At 47.2% G+C, this 20105-nt stretch overlaps 1 protein-coding gene across 1 annotated transcript in view; it reads left to right on the top strand.

Moving 5' to 3' along the window:
• Positions 1-20105, top strand: part of NXN (nucleoredoxin) — a 145009-nt gene that overhangs the window by 104682 nt on the left and 20222 nt on the right. The window contains exons 2-3 of the mRNA XM_057715918.1: positions 17333-17450; positions 19098-19231. Of these exons, the coding sequence (XP_057571901.1) occupies positions 17333-17450; positions 19098-19231 (252 nt within the window). The remainder of the gene's footprint in view (positions 1-17332; positions 17451-19097; positions 19232-20105) is intronic.

The raw sequence follows: 20105 nt of genomic DNA, 5'->3' as shown, positions 1-20105 counted from the left end.
GCATAGGGGCCCTCCGTGCATGCCTAGCTCCACATCTGTCTCCGTTAGGAGTTGTTTACAAAGGACAGAAATTCGCTCACGCTGGCATCAGTAGATCGGGGCAGGCTCTCAGAATACAGTTGTTAATCACACGGGCATCCAGATTCAGGAAATAGAGTTCAGCTGGGTTGTGGCGGGACCAGAATGGGATTTCAGAAACAGGTCTCTCTCGCCCTCAGGGGCTGTGCTGTTTCTCTCATTTACTTGTTGGTCCTCGACTCTCTGGTGTCTGTCTTCCTCACCGTCCCATCTCTGTTTCTTTGTAAGAAGAGGCGACTGTAATACTGTGTCATTTCCTTGCTGGTCTCTGGTCCAGCAAGGCTACTCCTGTCTCCATTTTACATGGGTTTTGGTCCCCACCTCCACCGTCACCTAATCAGTACTTCACGTTTGTCACATTCCTGCCACACTTAGAAAATGATCACTGTGTGTCTTCTGGGATAAAGGGACAAGGCAGGTTGTCACCAGAGGCCTAGGACTCATGGTGGGTGTGGGGTGGGGATCCAGCTGCCCTGAGGGCTGAGGGGATTAATATGACACCCTCCTCTAACCTCTTTGTAGATCGCTGGTTGGGGAGCTCTGCCTTTACTAAATCAAACTTTGTATTCGATTTCTAAATTCCCAGGAGAGAGTAGGATTGGTCTCAGATCACATGTCCGTACCTGCCACAATCACCTGTGGCCTGAGGCTGGCACCCATGGAACAGATATGTTCCCAGGGTCCCCACGGTGGGGGCAGTGGGCGTGTGGGGGGGGTCAGAGCCTAGCATCCCAGGTGGAGCATCCAAAGAGCGAGCAGGTCCAGGTGCTTAGCAGGCAGCCTCCTTTCCTCCCTTGAAGGTGGGGACCTTTGTCCTCAATCTCTGTATCCCCACAGCATCTGGCACAAATACTTGGTAGGTTTTGGATGCTCCATAAATATCTATCATTGAATGAGTGCCTACGCCTGTGCAGGGTGGAAGCCTGATGTTCTGCTGAGCTTGACACTCAATCTCCCTGGAAACTCAGCCGCCTCGCCACCCCCTGCGTCATGTCCTCAGACGCTGTTCACCCCTGTTTCTCCAGGACATCTCACAACCAACCAAGACCTTCATGCCGTTTTCCTCTTTCTTGTTACCATCTGAAGTCTCAAACCGAGAGCCGTTAACCAGCGGGGCAGGCCGCCTGTGTTTTTTCTCTGAATGAGGCATTTGGAACCAATTGTGTGGTGGCCCCTTGGAGTTAGCTGTTTAGAAGTTAAACAACGCACACTAATACTGCATTGTAAAAATGTCTTTCCGGCCAATGTCTTGGACTTTTGTGTTTCTGTGGAAACGCCTGTCTAAATTTCCTGCTTGATTTTTTTTTCTTAATGGTCAGACATTAACTTGGCAAATCCTACTATTTTTTTTAAATGCTGCTGATGTTAAAGCAAGCAGCAGCGGTACCTTTCGGAGATAAGAAATCAACATTCAGTCATTGGAAATAAATTGGCAGCGGTTGACATCCTGCTGAGAGTGACAGAGACCCTCGGCCTAATTAATTTCATCTCAGATCCTTCACTCGCTCTGCTTTTTAACAGTTTTATTTTGCAGAAAGAGAGGTGTGAACTGGTGTTTCTTAGTAAGAATAGGGAAATGTAATACTTTTTTCTGTATTGACTCCCATATTTATTTCTATATTGGGTATATGGCTCTTTTCCTATTCTACACGAATCCCTTAGATGCATAAATTCAAGGACATATGTTTGCAGCTCTCACACATCTGTCTTGAATTTCATCTTTTCCATCCTGTCTTCTACTTTCCAAACAATTTACCTCCCTCTTTCTCTCTCCCTGCTGTTATTTATTTCATTGTGCCGTGGAACCCTTTCATTTTGAGAGCTGGCGGAGGGGAACAATGCAGCCCACACAAGCCATTTCTGTATAAAGGCGTCTTGGAGCACAGCGAGCATTGCTTCTTCGTATAGGATACGCGTCCTCCTGCTCAGGACACAGCTGCTCTAGAGCACACAGCGGCGTGGCTGACCCTGGTTTCAGAGCTCTGGAAGAGACTGGCTTGCCGGGTTCCCAGTGAGGGAATGTGGTTCCCATCATGGACCAGTCCAGTCCAATTTATGGCGGACCTTCATGTGCCCGGCTCCGTGCAGAACGGGCCCTTATGAGTATCCTCTTTGATCTTTTTTTCCAGACTGGGAATTTCTCACATCATTGTAAATGTTTCCTTTCCTCCCCTTGTCATTTGGCTGGGGCTCCGTGGGGACTTCCCGAAGCAGGAAAGTGGTAACAAGGGGTTTAACTGGGCACTCAGAAAGTTCTGCCAAGAAATAGAGCTTTCTGCGCAGCCAGGGCAAAAAAACAAAGCAAAGCAAAACAAAACAAAACAAAACCCAACCGAATGAAAAACCCTGATGAAATAACAAGTAGGAAATGGAAAGGTGTACTGTGCTGAGTGCTAATGGCTCCATGGTGGAGCAGGTAGGGATGGTGCTGAAGTGATAAACGTTGCTGAAATTCTCACAAACCATACTTCCCGCCCCTATTTTCATTGGGAGAGGGGACATGAAATCGCTTACCCGCTGATGTGTAATTTACAGCATTTGGGTTAGGAGGTGTTACGCCATCGCATTCCTAATCTACTGGAAGCTGCGGAAAGTTTTGAGCCTATTTGCCTGATTCCTTTTTTTGAATAACAACTTATTTAGTAGCTGTTTAGGAGCCATGATGGATGTGTGAGAACGAAAAAGCAGCTTGCTTCTTTTTCATGCTGCATCTGTAGAGTCAAATGTGAGAAGCTAGTAAACGTACTTTCTTGGCCTGAACATCACTGTTGTCATCCTCATCGTGATGTATTGAGTACCTACCAGGTGCACAGCACTGGAGATGCAAAAGCAGCGTAAGATTCAGTCCCCTGGAGGGACTCGTCAGGTGGAGGAGACACAAGATGGTCTTTGGTTTTGAGCCCTGGAAGGATGAACACAGTAGGATTCTGGAAGGGTGGAACTCCCTTTTGTTATTGACTTGCTGGGTCACGTCACATCTTTAACTTCCCCTGTCCCCATAGTTTGTGAAATCTCCTCTCTTTCTCATTGGATCTTTTCACTGTGGTACCTGGCCCTAGGGGTTCTATCGTGTGCAGTAAGTCCATGCTGGGCACATCATTCAAGAGCTGAGTGTGATAGTCAGAAGAAAATCAGAGCCTGGAGCTCCAAGGTCATGGCTTGTCAGCCCCCCCAGAACTGAGGAGGCTGGGGGAGCTCTGTTGTCTTCCCTCGGGAACCTGCGCTAACGCTGTCTCCTAGGGGAAGGTCTGTTTTCAGATGAAGGTTTCTTAGCATGGATTTTAACTTTATCTATTTGCTTATTTGGCTGTGCCACGTGCCCCTTGCAGTGGAAGTGCAGAGTCCTAACCACTGGACAGCCAGGGAATTCCCTGTTTTTTTATTTTTGAAAAATTTAAAACAAAACTTTAGTGGCTTTTGGAGGGGGGGGCAAAAGTCCCCTTATCAGCTATAGCCAGGTCCCAAATTTGATGGCCTTACATTTTGTATTGAACCACGAGGGATGGATGGGTCGGGGTGAATTGACGGCATCCACCATCTTCTGGCTCAGGAGGGGGAAGGTGGGAGATCGCTCTGCTTTAACAAGCAGCTCCCTCCCGCAGAATCCCCAGCTCTACGGGGAACGGCGGTCTTCCTTCCCCGGAGTCCTTATTCCTAGGGGTCCTTTCTTCCCTTTTTGGTTTGTTTTAACCTTATGGGTCCTGTAAAAACCTGGGGTGCAGACCCTCAGAATTTATTTCTCTTTGGTATGAACTTAAACATTCTGGGTTGAACTTGTATGGTGACATGTCTCTCAAAGGAGGTGGCAGACCCTAGAGCCCAGTAGGAACGCACTGCTTAGGGTGAATGTGGGCAGACCTTCCCGATGATGTCAGCAGAAGGATCCACAGTGACACAAGCCACAGAAACCCTATCCCCCCAGCAGCGAGTGCCTCGGGAGCTGGGACGTGGTCTCTCCCATTCCAGACCGGTTCTGGGTCCTTGTCCTCTGAAAACTCCCAGACCCTTCTTTAGTTCTTCTTTCCCCATGGCATCTGTTATTCCTAGCCATCCCCTTACTGTTCCAAACCACTCTGCCCAGCAGAGGCCTTTGTACCAGATGGGGCTTTAGGAAATCCCTCTGTCAGCTTGTGAAAACTGCAGCACGGGGAAGCGGAGCAGCGTCTCCTCCATCTGTGGTGTCGGCCGGAAAGAGCTTGGCAGCCATATGTCCCTCTGTGCTCCCAGCAACTGCTCATCTCCTGGCCTGTTGAGTCATTAGGGCAGGAAGTTGTGTGGCCTTGTCAGTGCACCTCTTTAATCGGTGTTGCAAATGGGACCAGCTTCCCAATGTTCAGGGAACAGCACTCTCCAAGCCCAAGGTGAGTGAGAGGGATTAAGAAATATTTTGCAGACTTCCCTGGCGGTCCAGTGGTTAAGACCCCACACTGCCACTGCAGAGGGCGTGGGTTCGATCACTGGTTGGGGAACTAAGATCCTGAATGTTGTGCAGCATGGCCAAAAGAAAAAAAAAAAAAATCAAGAAATATTTTGCATTTCAGCCCTTTGGAAAGGATGAGAAGAAAACATTTACTTTTTTTATCTTATATTTGTGGGCATCATTTCTTATCTCATTAGTTTATTCTTGTTGTTGATGGAAGCCAGTCTGAAGGTGCAGTTTTCTGAAAGGATGTTTAGTAGCAAAGTTGCCTGGTGAGTGACTCCCAGGAAGGAAAGAGGGAAGCAGACAGAGGTGGCGGCCACTGTGTCTCAGAGCGTGGCGGCTCCTTCTGGACTGCTGGTTGCATGGGATGCAGCCTCTTTCAGGGCAGCCCACCCTGGCTTTGTCACCAGAGTCACAAAGCTGCAGCCCACTGCCGGTGCTGGCAGCCAGGCCCAGGCCTCCGAGCCACGTGAAACACCACTTTTTAAGTGTTTTGCCTTCTCGTGTCCACTGGCATGGACACCATCAGCCCCTTTTGTCTCGGGTGGTCGTGGTTAGAATTAGTGGCCATTTCTTAGCTGTTCTGCCACACCCCTGTTAGGAGAAAGAAGGATCCACAGGCAGGATGCTCGGCTGGAAAGTATCTGCATTTCCACGAAGAGGTGGAGCTTTCGCCCCTCCCAGAGCTGCTGCTGGGGAAGCAGAGCCGTCTCTGCTCTCCCTTCCTTCGTCAGAGCCCATCTGCTTACCTTCTGGCAGGAGGCCTCTTGTAATCTATTCTGTATTTATTTGTGTGGATTATTCTGGGTTCCAGGCCTGACAGGGACCGCAGCCCTGTGGTGTCTGGATCGCTATTGTTAAACACTGCTCTTTTCATTAGGAATTTTTTTTTTATTGAAGTATACTTGTGTTAATTCCAGGTGCACAGCAAAGTAATTCAGTGATATACACATATATATTCTTTTTCATATTCTTTTCCCTTATAGGTTATTACAAAATATTGAGTATAGTTCCCTATGCTACACAGTAGGTCCTTGTTGGTTGTCTAATTTATATATAGTAATGAAACTGCTTATTAAGTGCTCTTGCAGTTCGATTATGTGCAGGGCCCGTTGTCCTAAATGGGCTTTCATCAGGAAGCTTTCATCAGATTCTAGAATCTGGAAGGACACACATGAGAAACGTTCTCATGTGAGTGTTTACTGTGCGCCAGGGACAGTTCTAAGCACATCATACGTATTATCTATCCTCACGGTAACCCTAGGGGGTAGGTACCATGGGACCATTTTGCCATTGAAGAAAGTGAGGCTTGGGGCAGCTGTGTAATTTGCCCGAGGGGCAGAGCTGGGATTCAGACCCAGGCCATCTGCCCCCAGAGCCTGTGCTCTCAGCTGCTACCTGTGCTTCCCTCCTGCGTTGATGCAGTGAAGTTTGGGGGTCACCAGAACACAGCGATCCGCTCAGGGGAAGGATGAAGGGACAGTGGTGGCTCTGGGTTGGACCTCATAGAAGCATAGTATGTGCCCCTCATCCTGGGAACTGGCAGGGCTTCGACAGCACTTTGGAGCCACAAGTTAAGACGGAAGCAGAGCTTGCTGTCAGCAGGTGAGGCGTGTGCTGGAAGGCTGGCTGCCGACGAGGACAGACATCTCTTGGATAAAGAGATGAAAGGAAGTAGCATGTCAGATCCTCCATCTCATACTAGCAGCGAAGTGATTTCTGTTGTAAAAGAATATCTTGCAGAGCAGAGTGAGGCTCTTAAGAACTTAGCAGAGCCCCACAGCACCAGGCTGGGAGTACCCGGCACTTACTCTGTGGGCTTGTCTCCTGACCTGGTTCCTCTGTCTGCAGATGTCCCAAATTGACACAAGGCCTAAGAAGTCATTTCCCCCAGCCCCCTTCACTAGAATGTAACCTGCAGCTGACATGGGTGTTTAACGGGGGTTAGAGAGGTCAGCACATTTTCCCACTTAGGGCCAAGAAGAAAGGGCAATGTCCTCTTCAGCCCTCATCATCCTTTCTGACATCCTTTCTGAACACTGTGTACCAAGCAGTGTTCTAAGCCTCATATGTATATTAATCCAATTCATTCTTACAGCAACAATATGAGCAGGTATAGTTATTATCCTTACTGTACTCATTGAGGAAACAGAGGCTCAGAGAGGTGAAGTAACTTGCCCCAGGTCACCCAGCAGGGATGTAGCAGAGTTGGGATTTGAATCCAGGCAATCTGGCTCCAGAACCATGTTCTTAACCACTTTTCCTACACCATACTGCCCTTTGATAGACAGAAGTAGTTACTGACTAAAGATTTGAGTGACCAACAAGGACCAAACTCAGCCTGAGCCGTTGGTTCTTGGGGCCGCCCCTGCTTGGAATCACAGTGGTTTCATGGAGAGCGTTTGAAACAGTAAGTGAACACACAGAGCCATTGCTGGCGCGTTCACTAAACTAGGATGGAGCCAGGCTTCCTTCTGGCCCTTTTTGCTCACTTTTCCTGGCAGTTGCTACATGCTGTGCCTGCACAGAAGTAATTGTAGCTCCACTTTTGTGTGTGTGGTAAGATAGATATAACATTGACCTTTTTTACCATTTTCCACTTCTAAACCGTAAGGTTTCTTCCTGTCCCCTGCAGCACTTTGATGAGTGTTGTGGGTGAATCACACCTGATGAATCTCTGTTGGATTTGCGCAGCCCAGCTAGGTCAGCTGCAAATCAGCTAGAAAATTTATTATTCTGAGATATGGAGAAATGAAGAGTAAAAGTATTATAACATCTCTTCTATCCAGTCTTGTCTTTTTCTTGAGCCTGGAGTAGCAGAGATGGACCCAGAAGGAGAATGTGTGGTGTATTTCATGCCTGGTGTCTTTGTCTTCAGGAAGCAGCGTGGACATGTTATTTTGTAAACCTCATGCTCTACGACCCTTAGACCACAGGTCCTCTTTCTGAACCAGCTGTAGTGAAGGGGGAATTGGTTGTTAATCTAGCTTCAGAGCTGCATCCACGGGGAGGGCTTTGATTTCTCATAAGCTGGTGCAGGTTCCAGTCAGCCCGGCCCAGCCCACCTGCACCTCTTCCTTGATCTCTCTGGTCCATTCTCTGTGTTGGCTCCAGGAAGAGAAAGAGCTGGAGAAGGGAGGGGATCAGAGGCACTGTTAGATAAAGGGAGAAGAGCTCTAATTCCACTAGCACTTGTTTTGGGTAATTTATTCTACAGTTTAAAGAGCCTTCTGGGCCCCCAAGTATTCCGAGGAACAAGGAAGAGTCTTGGTCATCAAGAAGCCCTTTAAATGGCTGAACTTGATTGTGTAGCTGGGCATCCAGTCTCACTGATCTGTCAACAGTGTTTCCTCTCTCCCTCCCTTCCTTCCTTCCATTCATTCATTCATTCCTCCATTTGCTCACCATGGTTTGCTGAACACACAACGTGTGCCAAGCACTGTACTTAGCCAACCGCTGTACCAGGCTGGGAAATTGCAGTCTTGGGCCAAATCACACACTGGGACTCCTGCCTCAGAAGCAAGGCTTGGTCTTAACTCTGGGGCTATGAGGACAAAGTCCTGCTGCAACATTTAGAATGGGTCTAGAATAACAGTAACAACAACAATTGATATTAATAATTGCAGCTAACACTTATATAGTACCTAATCTGGGTCAGGCCCTATTCTTTTTTTTTTTTTGGCTCTGCCACGTGGCATGTGAGATCTTAGTTTGCCAACCAGGGATCGAACCTGCACCCCCTGCAATGGAAGCTCGGAGTCCTAACCACTGGACAGCCAGGAAAGTCCCAGGCCCTATTCTAAGCACTTTATGTGACACATCTAATCTTCACAACAGCCCAGTGAAGTGTAGATACTGTCATCTCTATCTTGCAAGTGAGAAAACGAAGAGAGGAGTTAGGTAGCTTGCCTGAGGTCACCAACTAGCAGAGTTAGACCTGGGCTCCAGAGCCTGTGCTGAGTAACCTCTAGTGCATACGTGACATGGACAGTGCGATGGGGGGATGTCCCTCTCACACTGCATAGGTAATCGGCTTTGGTCATGTTTGGTTAGGAAGGGTGGGGACACTTTTGAGGATCTGTTTTCACATGCTGCTTACAGAAAGGATGGTGTTGACCGTGGTCAGCCTTAGGCGGAAGGGCCGGGGTAAGGTCTGCCTGAGAAGGTTCCGGCTGACCTTGCCAAGGAGCTGGCTGATTAATCCTACATCTGTTAGCTTTGGCTTGATCCCACAGATTTGCAGCAGCTGTTGAGAAATAAAAACTTAGACCCCCAGTCAAGCGCAAGACCCAGTCCTCAGAATGAGAGGCAGATTCTGTGTCACCCTCAGGAGCTGGGCTTCTCAGAAATCGCCAGGCTGCGTTTCCCCGTGGCGTGTGTGGCTGCTGACTAATCCGCCAGGGTTTCACATGAGCTCAGCTTCAGAGGCTCTGTTTTTACAGTTTACCAGCTCCCAGCCCCGTCCCTTTTGATATTTGCTTCGTTGCTTCGTGGGTCAGCGTGAAAGCGTTTCTGGCTGGCATTCCTGGGATGATCGCTCCAACCGCAGCCTTGCGATTGCTAACCAGAACCAGCCGCCAGGCTGAGGAATAGGAACTTTTAAGTCACCCGATAGCCCAGTTTGTCATCCTTTTTTGCTTTTGGCCAAGTTCAGCTAATGTTGTCTCCTCTTTCTTTTTGTCCATTTCATCTTTGCTGCCTTGCTTCTGAATTCTAGGCTTTTTGGGGTGTTTGCTGGGACCCATTCTCTCAGAGTTGCCTGGCCTCTGGGTAGCTATGAAAGGAGGTGGGATGTGGCATCAAAAGGCACTCTGGGTGGACGTTGTGCCAGGATGGCCACTGGAGAGGGAACAGGCACTGGATGTAAGAGTCACCGGGTCTCTCCCAGCTGCAGCAGTGCCGGTCAGCAGCGCCCTTCTGATGAGCCTGTTTAGCAGCTGTTAGCCTTTTCTGTCCCGGTGACCTGGAAGGAGCTCTTGCCTTCAATCCACCTCCCGGTTCCAGGCACTGGGATAGGAACCGCCTGGTTCAGCTCCTCTCCCTCCTGTGCTTCTTTGTAGCAGGCTGTACGGTATTTCACACTTCCAAGCCAGAATCAGATGTGAGGTCAGAGTTCTCTTAAAAAGAGAGAAAAGCAAAATCCACAGAGTCAGTTTAAAAAAAAAAAAATCCAGATGCCCTTTTAAAATCTGGAAATCCAAAATGGGAGGTGGGAGGAAGAAAGAAAGAGGGGAGAAAAAGGCAAACAAAACAGATGAAACTGGCCCCCAAATATGTATGTGTTTTGCGGAAGGTGTTTATGGCAAAAAGGCCCCTTGCTGCAGATGGAAATCCCCATTTTCTGAGGAGTTTTATATGCAGCCTACTATGCAGTTGATTGATTAATTTTAAAATAGAGTTGACAGGAAAATGTTTCTTGAAAAGGATGCTGACAAGACAAGGGGGAAATAAGCATGAATTTGATTCAGATATTAACAATGTGTCCCGTGTGTAATGCTTTAGTTTTCAGAGCGTCTCCACACACGTTACGTCGCTTAAGTTCCATTTTCTTCCTGTGATGTAGGTATGACCATGCTAGGCCAGCAGATGTGACCTGCCCAAGGTCTGGGACCATGTCACCTACGGACATCGACTGAGACATCAGGGCCAGGATAGAAACCCAGGCCCTCCGAAGCCCGTTTGCATCCTCCACCACCGTTACTTCCTCCCAAGAACTTTGAGATAACATGGAAGCACTTATACTCCTGACTCTGGTTAAATGCTCTGATATCATACCAAGGAAGACTATGAACTCATTTCTTAGGGATCCTTAAAAAATAAGTGATGTTAGTGCTCTGTCCGGGATGGTTCTGCTCTTTACCATCTTGAAGACAAAGGGGTGAATCAGAGACCACCGGCAGTACCCCGCTCTGAGTAAGTTCAGGAAGAGGGCAGCTGCATATAGTGAGATCTTAACCTCCTACTCCTCACCATTGCATCATCCTAGAGTTTAGGCAAATGCTAATTTTTATTAGAGGAAATTTTTCACGACAAGAGTAAAGATGGGGCAATATCATAGTTCTTCCAGTTGAATCAAGGTTAAGCCATGTATTAAAGTAAACTTTTAAAAGAAGGGGGTCTTTTTCTGGGGTCCCTAGACCTCTTGGAATCAGACAGGTTCAATAACAGCCTTCAAAGAATTCACGAACTCTGTGAAATTACACACAGACTATTTTGTGTATGTGTATTTTCCTCTAGGGAAAGGATCTGTATGTAGCTTTTATCATCAAAAGTGTCCGTGACCCCAAAATGGTTATGAAACCAATGTTTTAAGAGGCCTTTTTAAAAACCTTTAGGGGACTTGAGTTGTCACCCACACTTGAAGAGGCACAGAGGTGAATCTTGGTGATCGTGTCTTTAAGCTCATTTCCAGTTGGCGTAAAAGAATCATCAAAGTGGACCTGTGTGACTTTTTTAACATAAGGTTCCCTTTCTGATTCAGGTATCAAAATCGACACATTTAGAATGATCATTCCTGTGCTTTCTGCACAGTTTCAGAGCAGAGTAATCAGGATGCTAAAACCTGAGACAGATAGTCCCAAGCAAATCTATAGATCACCGATGGATGACATATGTTCCTAAATAAATTACTGTCATATAAAATTAGGCCATGATATGTTAGTCTACAAAAGGATCAACTTTTAAGTGTCAGATGTGAGTCTAGAAACATAATTTTTTCCCACTAACCCGGTGGGCCTTTACTTGGAAACAAGGTCTAACAACAATGGACAAAACACAAGCCACGACCTCCTGTCTTCCTTGAGATCCAGTGGGAAAGAAAGGGGGAGGATCTCTAGGGAGGGAGGAGGATCAGGGTCATAGGGGTTACAGTTTCTTCCTTCTCTAAGGAGGATATTGGGAGAAAAGAAATATCTGTGGTGATTTGCAGTAGGACAAGGGGTGGGTGTTATAGTCCTTCCGCCTACACAAGGGACCTAGAAAAAATGGAATTCTTTCTTCCTTATCTGTCAAGTGGGAGGGGACAGACCTCTATCTTTTAGAGTCTTAAAAGATACTAAGCAGGCCAGCCTACCCCTGGGTCCTCCTTTTATGACATCAACTGGGAAATGGTCCTGACTCACAGCGAGTGGCCCAGCATTTAGGGGCTAGGTTGCCCAGGTACCAGAAGCCTCCATTCCTTGAACAATATCTAGCCAAAAAGCCAATCACATGCTTATGTTTCAAGTATAATATGGTGCCTACGTTCAAACTGCTCTATTACAATCACACTGCATCTGCCATCTTTATATTTAAAGCTCACAGGCTGCACTTTCCTTTAGGAAAAAGACTAGCTACCAAAAAGAGAGTATTGTTACATGATGCCATTTGCTTGTGGGAGTCCCAAGTCCCTGGGGAGATATGATTATAGTGATCCCTTAACAGTACGTGTGACCAGAGATTTCTTCTATGAAGGCAAGGATGGTTTAACCTTAGAGTGGTTACTAATGAAATATACCACAACAGGTCAAAAGAATAACCTTAAAGTGACCATCCATTCCTGACAAAACTTTTGTTCAAAAAGTTAAGGAAGGCAGTTTATTTTTAATTGCAGTAAAATATACGTCACATAAAATTTACCATCCTAACTATTTTTAAGTGTACTTTGCAGTGGGTATTAAATATTCATGTTGTTGTGCAGCCATCACCACCATCTATCCGCATAACTCTTTTCATGTCTGTAAAACTGAAATTCTGTGCCCATTAAATAGTAACTCTTTCTCTCATCGCCCAACCACTTGACAACTACCATTACAATTTCTGTCTTCATGATTTTGACTATTCTGTGAAATACCTCACTTAAGTGGAATCATACAGTCTTTGTCTGTCTGTGACTGGCTCATTTCACTTAGCATATGTCCACCGTGTTCATCCTTATTGTAGCATATCCTTCCTTTTAAGGCTGAATAACATTCAAGACTGTTTTGTTTAACATGTTAAAAGATATCTGTCTCAACCGCATGGCTAATATTACATATGATAGTAAAATATTACAGATATCCATCACAGTCAGGTAGAAGATAAGGATGCTTGCTACTTAATATTGTTCTGGAAATTCTAGCCAGTATAGTTCTATAAGAAAAGGAAGTAAGTGGTATAAATATTGAAAAATTATTTGCAAATGGCATGATTTTCTATTCAGACCAAAAACTACTTTGAAGAGTGTATAGTTGGCCCTTGAATAGCATGGGTTTTAACTGTGTGGGTCACTTATACACCGTGGTTTTTTTTGTTTTTTTGTTTTTTTTTTCTGATAGTGAATACTGTAGTACTGCACTATCTGTGGATGGCTGAATCTGCAGATGTGGAACCGAGGAGATGGAGGGCCACCTCTGGGACTTGAGCATTCCCAGATTTGGGTCTTTGCAGCAGGTCCTGGAAACCAGTGCCCCGTAGATACCTAGGAGTGACTGTATGCTTAAAAATTAGCTGTTTTTACAACTCCACCTTTCCATTTGTGATCTAGATCTCATCTCTATGCCTGTTCAAGGACTTTGCTTCTACACTTTCCCTTTTCGTCAGTTTTTTTCTTTCTCTTCTGGATTATTCCCAGTTGCATATGTTACAGTATCTCCCATCTTTAAAATATCCTCCATCTGACCTCACCATGTGTTTTTCCAGCTACAATCCTGTTTCTTTGCTCCCTTTACAGCAAAACTCTTAAAGAGAATTATGTGTGGTCACTGCCTCAGCCCCTTATCTGCCATTTTCTCCTCTTTTTATAACTTTTCTTCTTTCCGTTATTCTTCTCGTGATGTTTCACGTGTGGTGGGAGGACTTGGACTTGTCTGGGTCCCAGGCCCATTGTAGGCATGTGTGCTGCACAGAGCTGTGCCCCGTCCTTCCCTCTTCATTCCAGTGTGCCTGTCAGTTTCACCCCTGCACTGACTCCTCCCCGATGCCACCAAGGTCGTATATGACTGTTGGTGCCACATCCACTGGTCAGTTCTCTGTCCTCATCTTATTCAATGTCTCAGTGGCATTTGACACAGTGGCCTATGTTCTCCTCTCCAGAACACTTTCCTCACCTGTCTGTTGGGACACTGGAGTCTCCCTGTTTTCCTGTGTCACTCATCACTCCTCAGTCTGCTGTGGGTGCTCCCTGACTCTCCCCTGGGGTCCCTTTTCCTCTGCAGCCGTGTCCTCTCCTTGGATGACCTCACCCAGGCCCATGACCCCTAACAGCAACTAGGCACTGAAGATCCCTGATTTATATCTCATACCCTCCACCCCCCAGTCTGAATTTATAAACCAGGTGTCTACTTAAAATCTCCACTTCCATGTCTAATAGGCACCTCAAATGACCTGTCCATTCTTGATTTTTCCCTCTCAAACCTCTTCCTCCTCCTCCACTATTGCTCATCATGGTTACTGGAACTCCTTGACACACTTTTGCTCAAGCCTCCAAACCACAGTACAGTACCTCCTTGACCTTCTTCTTTCCCTCACACCTTCCCTACATCCATGTGTCAACCTACCCTATTGACTGTCTTCAAAATATACCATCGTGTCCTCACTTTCTCTGCTGCTACAACCTAGGTCCTTGCCACTGCTCTCAGCTCCTGCCTGGGCCGTTGGCAGTGGCCTCCCCAGTTGGTCTTCCCCTGCAGTCTGTTCCTTCACAGCAGCCATAGTAACCTTTTAAAAGGTAAGTCAGACTGTGTACCACTCCCCACTAGCCCTCAGCAGCTTCCTATGACAGTTGGCCTTTGGTATCCACAGGGATTGGCTCCAGGATCCTCACAGATACCAAAATCCATGGATGCTCAAGTCCCTTATATAAAATAGCACAGGGACTTCCCTGGCGGTCCAGTGGTTAAGACTCCGTGCTTCCAGTGCAAGGGGTGTGGGTTCGATCCTTGGTCAGGGAACTAAGATCCCATAGGCCATGTGGCCAAAAAATTTTTTTAATTTTTAAAAATTAAAAAAAATATATACTACCATCTGTAAAATAGCCAGTGGGAAGTTGCTGTATAACAAAGGGGGTTCAACTCGAGGATGGATGATGCCTTAGAGGACTGGGACGGGGAGGGTGAGGGGAGTCGAGGGAGGGAGGGAATAAGGGGATATGTGTATAAATACAGATGATTGAACTTGGTGTACCTCAAAAAAATAAATAAAATGAGGGGAAAAAAAAAGAGTATCATATTGTTAGAATCATATAGTATGTAGCCTTTTCAGACTGGCTTCTTTCACTAAGTAATATGCATTTAGGATCATAACTTTTTATTAAAGTAACACACTCTCAGCCTAAAAAAAAAATAAATTAATTTAAAAAAACAGCATATAACCTACGCACATCCTCCTGTACACTTTAAATCATCTCTAGATTGCTTACAACACTTAATACAGTGTACATATAATGTAATTAGTTATGCATGCAGTGTAAATGGTATGTAAAATAGATGCCTGAACTTGGCAAGTTCAAGCTTTGCTTTTTGGAACTTTCTGGATTTTTTTTTTCCGAATATTTTTGATCTGCGCTTAGTCGAATCTACAGATGTGGAACCTGTAGATTCAGAGGGCTGACTGTATGCTTAGAATAAAATTCCGTATTTTTACAAGTCTGCAGGACCTTCAAGATCCAGTCCAGGAGTGCCCTCTGACCTCATCGTGGCCCCGCCCCTCCAACTGTCTGGCTGTGTCCACTCTCTCCTTCCCCATTCAGCCTCCCCCCACGTGCCCATGACTTGTTTCATGTCATTATTGGAGTCTGTGCTCAAATGTCATTTCTTCAAAGATGCCTTCCAGAGCACTCGCTAAAAAGTGTACCATAGCCCTCAGTGTGCCTTCATTCTTACCCTGTTCTGGCTTCCTTTTGTTACTTATAAGTGTCTGAAATTCTTTTTCTCTATATGTTCTTGCTTATTTTGTCTGTCTCTCCCACTAGAATAGAAACTCTGCAAAGGGAGTGACTTCATCTGCCTTGTTCTTTCTTGTATCCCTTGTGCTTAGACCAGGGCTGGCACATAGTAGGTGATCACTTAATATCTGTTGAATGAGTTGCCACACTTACCACTTGTAAAACACATCTTGGGAGAAACAGTGTATTTATAACAGTGAGACAGACATATATCTCCTAAACATCAGTAAGTAAAAGAAAGATGAGCATCATTTTTTCCTACCAAATTGGGAAAACTAATGGTAGTGCTAATGCTGGTGAGAGTACCAGGGTGCTCTCATTTGCTGTTGGTGGAATATAAAATTGTCTAAGCTTTCATACGTGATGAGTCATGGGTGATTTTTTATCTCAATCTTTGTGGTTTGCTATGTTTCCCATTTTTCCCAATACTTACTTTTCCCCCTCAATAGTTACTTTTTAAATCATAAAAATCTGATAATCTTAATCCCTCCCCACCCCACAACTCTTTTTTTTTCTTTTTTTAAATTTCTGGATGGATCCTGGTGCCAGCAAACTTGTAGAGCTAATCCCAGCAGTAGGATGGTCTTGTTCTGTTGTTGAACCTCTTAAGAATGCTTGATCTGAATCCTGTATCAAGTTTCTTGGGAATGGTGCAAAATCGGTCAACGAAAACTTTATGTGCAGAGTGGCCCTTGATCTGAGGTCCTGGCTGGTTTGAGGAGCCCATTGGAAATGTGGGGCTGGGAAAAACATGCAGCACTAAGGGGGGCATACCCAGTGAGAGGTGGGGGTCCCACAACCCCTCTTGCCAAGACCCAGGTCTCCATGGGCAGGGGCAGCCTCACATTTCTTGGCAGACACCCTGCCTGACTCCCTGGCTGCTTGGGATTGACTTAAAAACATCACAGCCACACATGGCTTTCCCTCTGCTGTATGCAGTTGGACTTCTGATGCCCGTTTCCCTCGACACCTCCGTACCCTACTCTGCCAGTGCCCACAGCTGAATCACCAGTGGGCCATCCTGTGATCTCCCTTGTTTCTTTCTTTTCTGGAGGTGCGTTGGTAGTTCAACGTTTCATTTCATTACATCACTTTCTGGCCTTGGCAGTTCAGTTCCAGAGCACCCGGCAGCCTACCTGACGGCCAGGAGCTTACAAAGGAGGCAGGACACACTGGGCTCCTAGCCCTGGGCCGTCACCTTCACACTCTCTAGGCCTCAGCCCTCTGAGACCCTGGTCCACTGACAGCTGGCACAGCCGACCGCAGGAAACTGCCAAGGACCAGGGATTGTTTTGAGTGGCACAGGGAGCGGAGGCTTGGGGCCGGCTGAGGATCGTGCTTCCCTAGTGTTTGCAGGCTGAGCGGCACCTGCTTATAGCGACTACCGATATTCCGGTGCAGGGACCTGGCAAGGTGGGGAGAGGGGCCAATTTCAACTCTTGGTCGTCTGTTGGATGCCCTTGTCTCTTCTCCCTTGGGGCCAAGGGGACACAGCAGAGCACCTGCCTGCTGATAGGGTGGAGAGGCACCAATAGAAAGCCTCCCTTCCTGCCTTAATCACCTGGCGGAGGTCTGATTGTGTTTGAAAGACGCCTGATCCATCTTCATCCTTGCGCTTCTTAGAGACAGTACCCAGGGCGGGCAGGGAGAAAAGCTCACCTAGAACAAGTGTGGTCCTCCGTCGGCCTCTGCTGTGGCTTCTGTGCCTCAGACTCGGGGTCCCTTCCAGTGTCTCAGACCGCAGGGACAAGTAGGGCTGTAGCTTCTCTTGTCCCTTTTGCCCAGCCAGCCCTGCTTTCCATCAGTAATTCATTTAATCTGTACTTCTGTGTTTTCCAGCTTGTGCGCCCCTCAGGCTCAAGAGGCTCAAAAGAACTCTGCAGTTAATCTGGTTTGGACTTAGCCACCTTCTTTTACTTTTCTTCTTACAGCTTAAACTTTGGAACAAATATCGAATTTCCAACATTCCATCACTAATATTCTTAGACGCCACCACCGGGAAGGTTGTGTGTAGGAACGGGCTGCTGGTCATCCGCGATGACCCAGAAGGTAAGACCTTGCCGTGTCCCCCTGGATGCCCTACACTGTCCCCCTGCCCCGCCCTCCTCCCTGTTGGTAGAGAGCATATAATGGAAATATATGAGTGTGGGTTTATTTGGCTAGAGAATATTGTCTTGATGAAATTATAGTATTCTCCAGGTCATGGTTAAGATTTTTACAGAGATCAGAATGTCCCTCGTGGGGGCTTTAATTCATGGGCCAAAGGAGATGGAATCTGAAAAAGGAAGTTTAGCTTCGAGGGCTGAGGAGGCTGTTGAGAAGCAGCTTCTGGGATTCTGACTCCAGGTGCTGTTTCAGCAGCAGCTGTCACCTTCACAGTCAGAGGCACGCTGCATGGTTTGCGGTTTTTTCCTCTTTAAAATATTAGCATAGCAAAGTCACAGTTTCTGTGTTGCTCTCCTGGCCTAGCGGTGAGGGGCCCTCCGTTCTTGATGCTACCCAAGTCCTAAGCCTTGGTCTTGCTGACCAGCCAGGTGGATGGCCATGCCTCGGTGGGTCTCATCACCCTGCTCAGAGGCTGTCCAGGGCCTGTTTCTTCACCCCCACCCCCAGCCCCACTCCCGTGCACCAAAGTCATAAAAGGGTTGTAAGATCTTCTGTCCCACACTTACTGATCGAATTAGAGGAGTCAACCCTGGTCATAAATTTTCCCAGTAAAAATTGCACCCGCTTCGGAGAATTGCCCTCAGTAAAAACCAGGGCAGGTGGAACCAAGTCTTTACCTTCTGAAATGTAAACACACACACACACACACATACACACACACACACACTCCTCACTCTGCAGCTTGTTAAAAACCCAGCTTCCCCAGCTCCACCCCCAGAGATTTTTGGATCCATTTGTTTCAGGGTGGGCTTGGCCACCTGCTTTTTCAGCCAGGCTGTGCTTCTCCCTCCCATCCTCCACCCACCCCAGGCAGTTTTGAGGCAGTGGTCCCTGGACCACCCTGTGAGAAAACACTGTCCAGTTGAATGGGGAGCATATCATTTGCTCTTTCTGCCTGGGGCTTATGTGTCATCAGAATGTCGACCATCTGGGTGGAGTGGTTTTACGCTTTCCTTTACTAGACTGAAATTCTCATCTCACTTGGTTCCCTGGGCCCTAACCCAGACCAGCTGAATCAGAATCTCTGGGGGTGGGGCCCAAGAGCACCATATTTTAAAATTCCCCAGCTGATTCTAAAATGCAGAGTCGAGAGTCACCGGGAATCCAGGGTTGGAATTGAACAAACTCATGGTTAATACGCGGGGCAGTGATGCCCCAACTGTCCCATCATCACAGTTACTTGGGGAGTCATTTTGCTTTATTGTGGACATGCCTCTTCAGTCTTGCCCCTGGATCCTGAGACGGGTGGGGGGCTGGTTGTGGGTGACTTGGGCTCCTGTACATTTTGAAAGCACCCCAGGAGGAGAGTCCTGTGGTCATCCAGGTTCAGAAACCACTGGGCCTTGACGGTAGGTAGGGCTCTGCCTGTGGATGAGTCCCGCTTTTATTCCTGCTTTAGCTGCGGATCCTGTGGATATGGTAACAAATACTGCCTGGTGATAAAGTTGTCATGCTCTGCAGCCCTGATGCCTCTTGCGTCAGAGGCCATGAGGAAGTCTTAACATTCTCTCCGTCTGTGGCCTGTTTCAGGTTTGGAATTCCCTTGGGGACCTAAACCCTTCAGGGAAGTCATTGCAGGTCCCTTGCTCAGAAATAATGGGCAGTCCCTGGAGAGCAGCAGCCTGGAGGGGTCTCACGTGGGAGTCTATTTCTCCGCACACTGGGTAAGTGTTTGATCCCTCTTTAGTCCAGACAGCAGGGAGCAGTGATGTCGCCACCAAGACCAGCTGGGGTTGGCTTCCGGGGGTGTGACTGCTCAGGTGTCATTTCCTGGCATTCTTGCCTTCTGTGTCCGCTGCATTGCCAGCATGCTGAAAGTGCTTATTATTAGGAATGATGTTAGCAGCAAGAAAATGACTTCTTTGGACTGGCCTAAAAGGGTAGTCCTGGGGCTTCCTAGGTGGTGCAGTGGTTGAGAGTCCGCCTGCCAATGCAGGGGACACAGTTTGATCCCTGCTCCAGGAAGATCCCACATGCCATGGAGCAACTAAGCCCGTGCGCCACAACTGTTGAGCCTGTGCTTTAGAGCCCGTAAGTCACAACTATTGAGCCCATGTGCTGCAACTACTGAAGCCCACGCACCTAGAGCCTGTGCTTCGCAACAAGAGAACCCACAGCAATGAGGAGCCCGTGCACCACAACGAAGAGTAGCCCCCACTCACCGCAACTAAAAAGAAAGCCCGCACACAGCAAAAAAGACCCAACACAGCCAATAAAATAAATAAATAAATAAATTTATATTAAAAAAAGGGTGGTCCTTCCCCCCAAAAAATAAATAAATAAAAAGGGTAGTCCTCCAAAACCATTTGGATGAGGCTCTTCGTGGTCCCTGCAGGGTCTTGTTTTAACTGCTGCGCTGGCATCCGTGTGTGTGGGCCGGGGCTTGTGCTGGATGCGCACCACCACGGGAGGCACATTTGTTTCTGCCTCTTCCATAAACTGGAAACACGATCCAAATCCCACTTGGGCCTTGCTGACCTGGCCTCTGCCTGCATGTGGCTGGGAAATGGCAAGGAGAAGCCATAACGAGAGGCTGCA

This window comes from Hippopotamus amphibius, chromosome 17, assembly GCF_030028045.1.
Source record: "Hippopotamus amphibius kiboko isolate mHipAmp2 chromosome 17, mHipAmp2.hap2, whole genome shotgun sequence".
In the NCBI taxonomy this organism is placed as follows: Eukaryota; Metazoa; Chordata; class Mammalia; order Artiodactyla; family Hippopotamidae; genus Hippopotamus; species Hippopotamus amphibius.
This window is presented reverse-complemented; position numbering and strand designations above follow the sequence as displayed.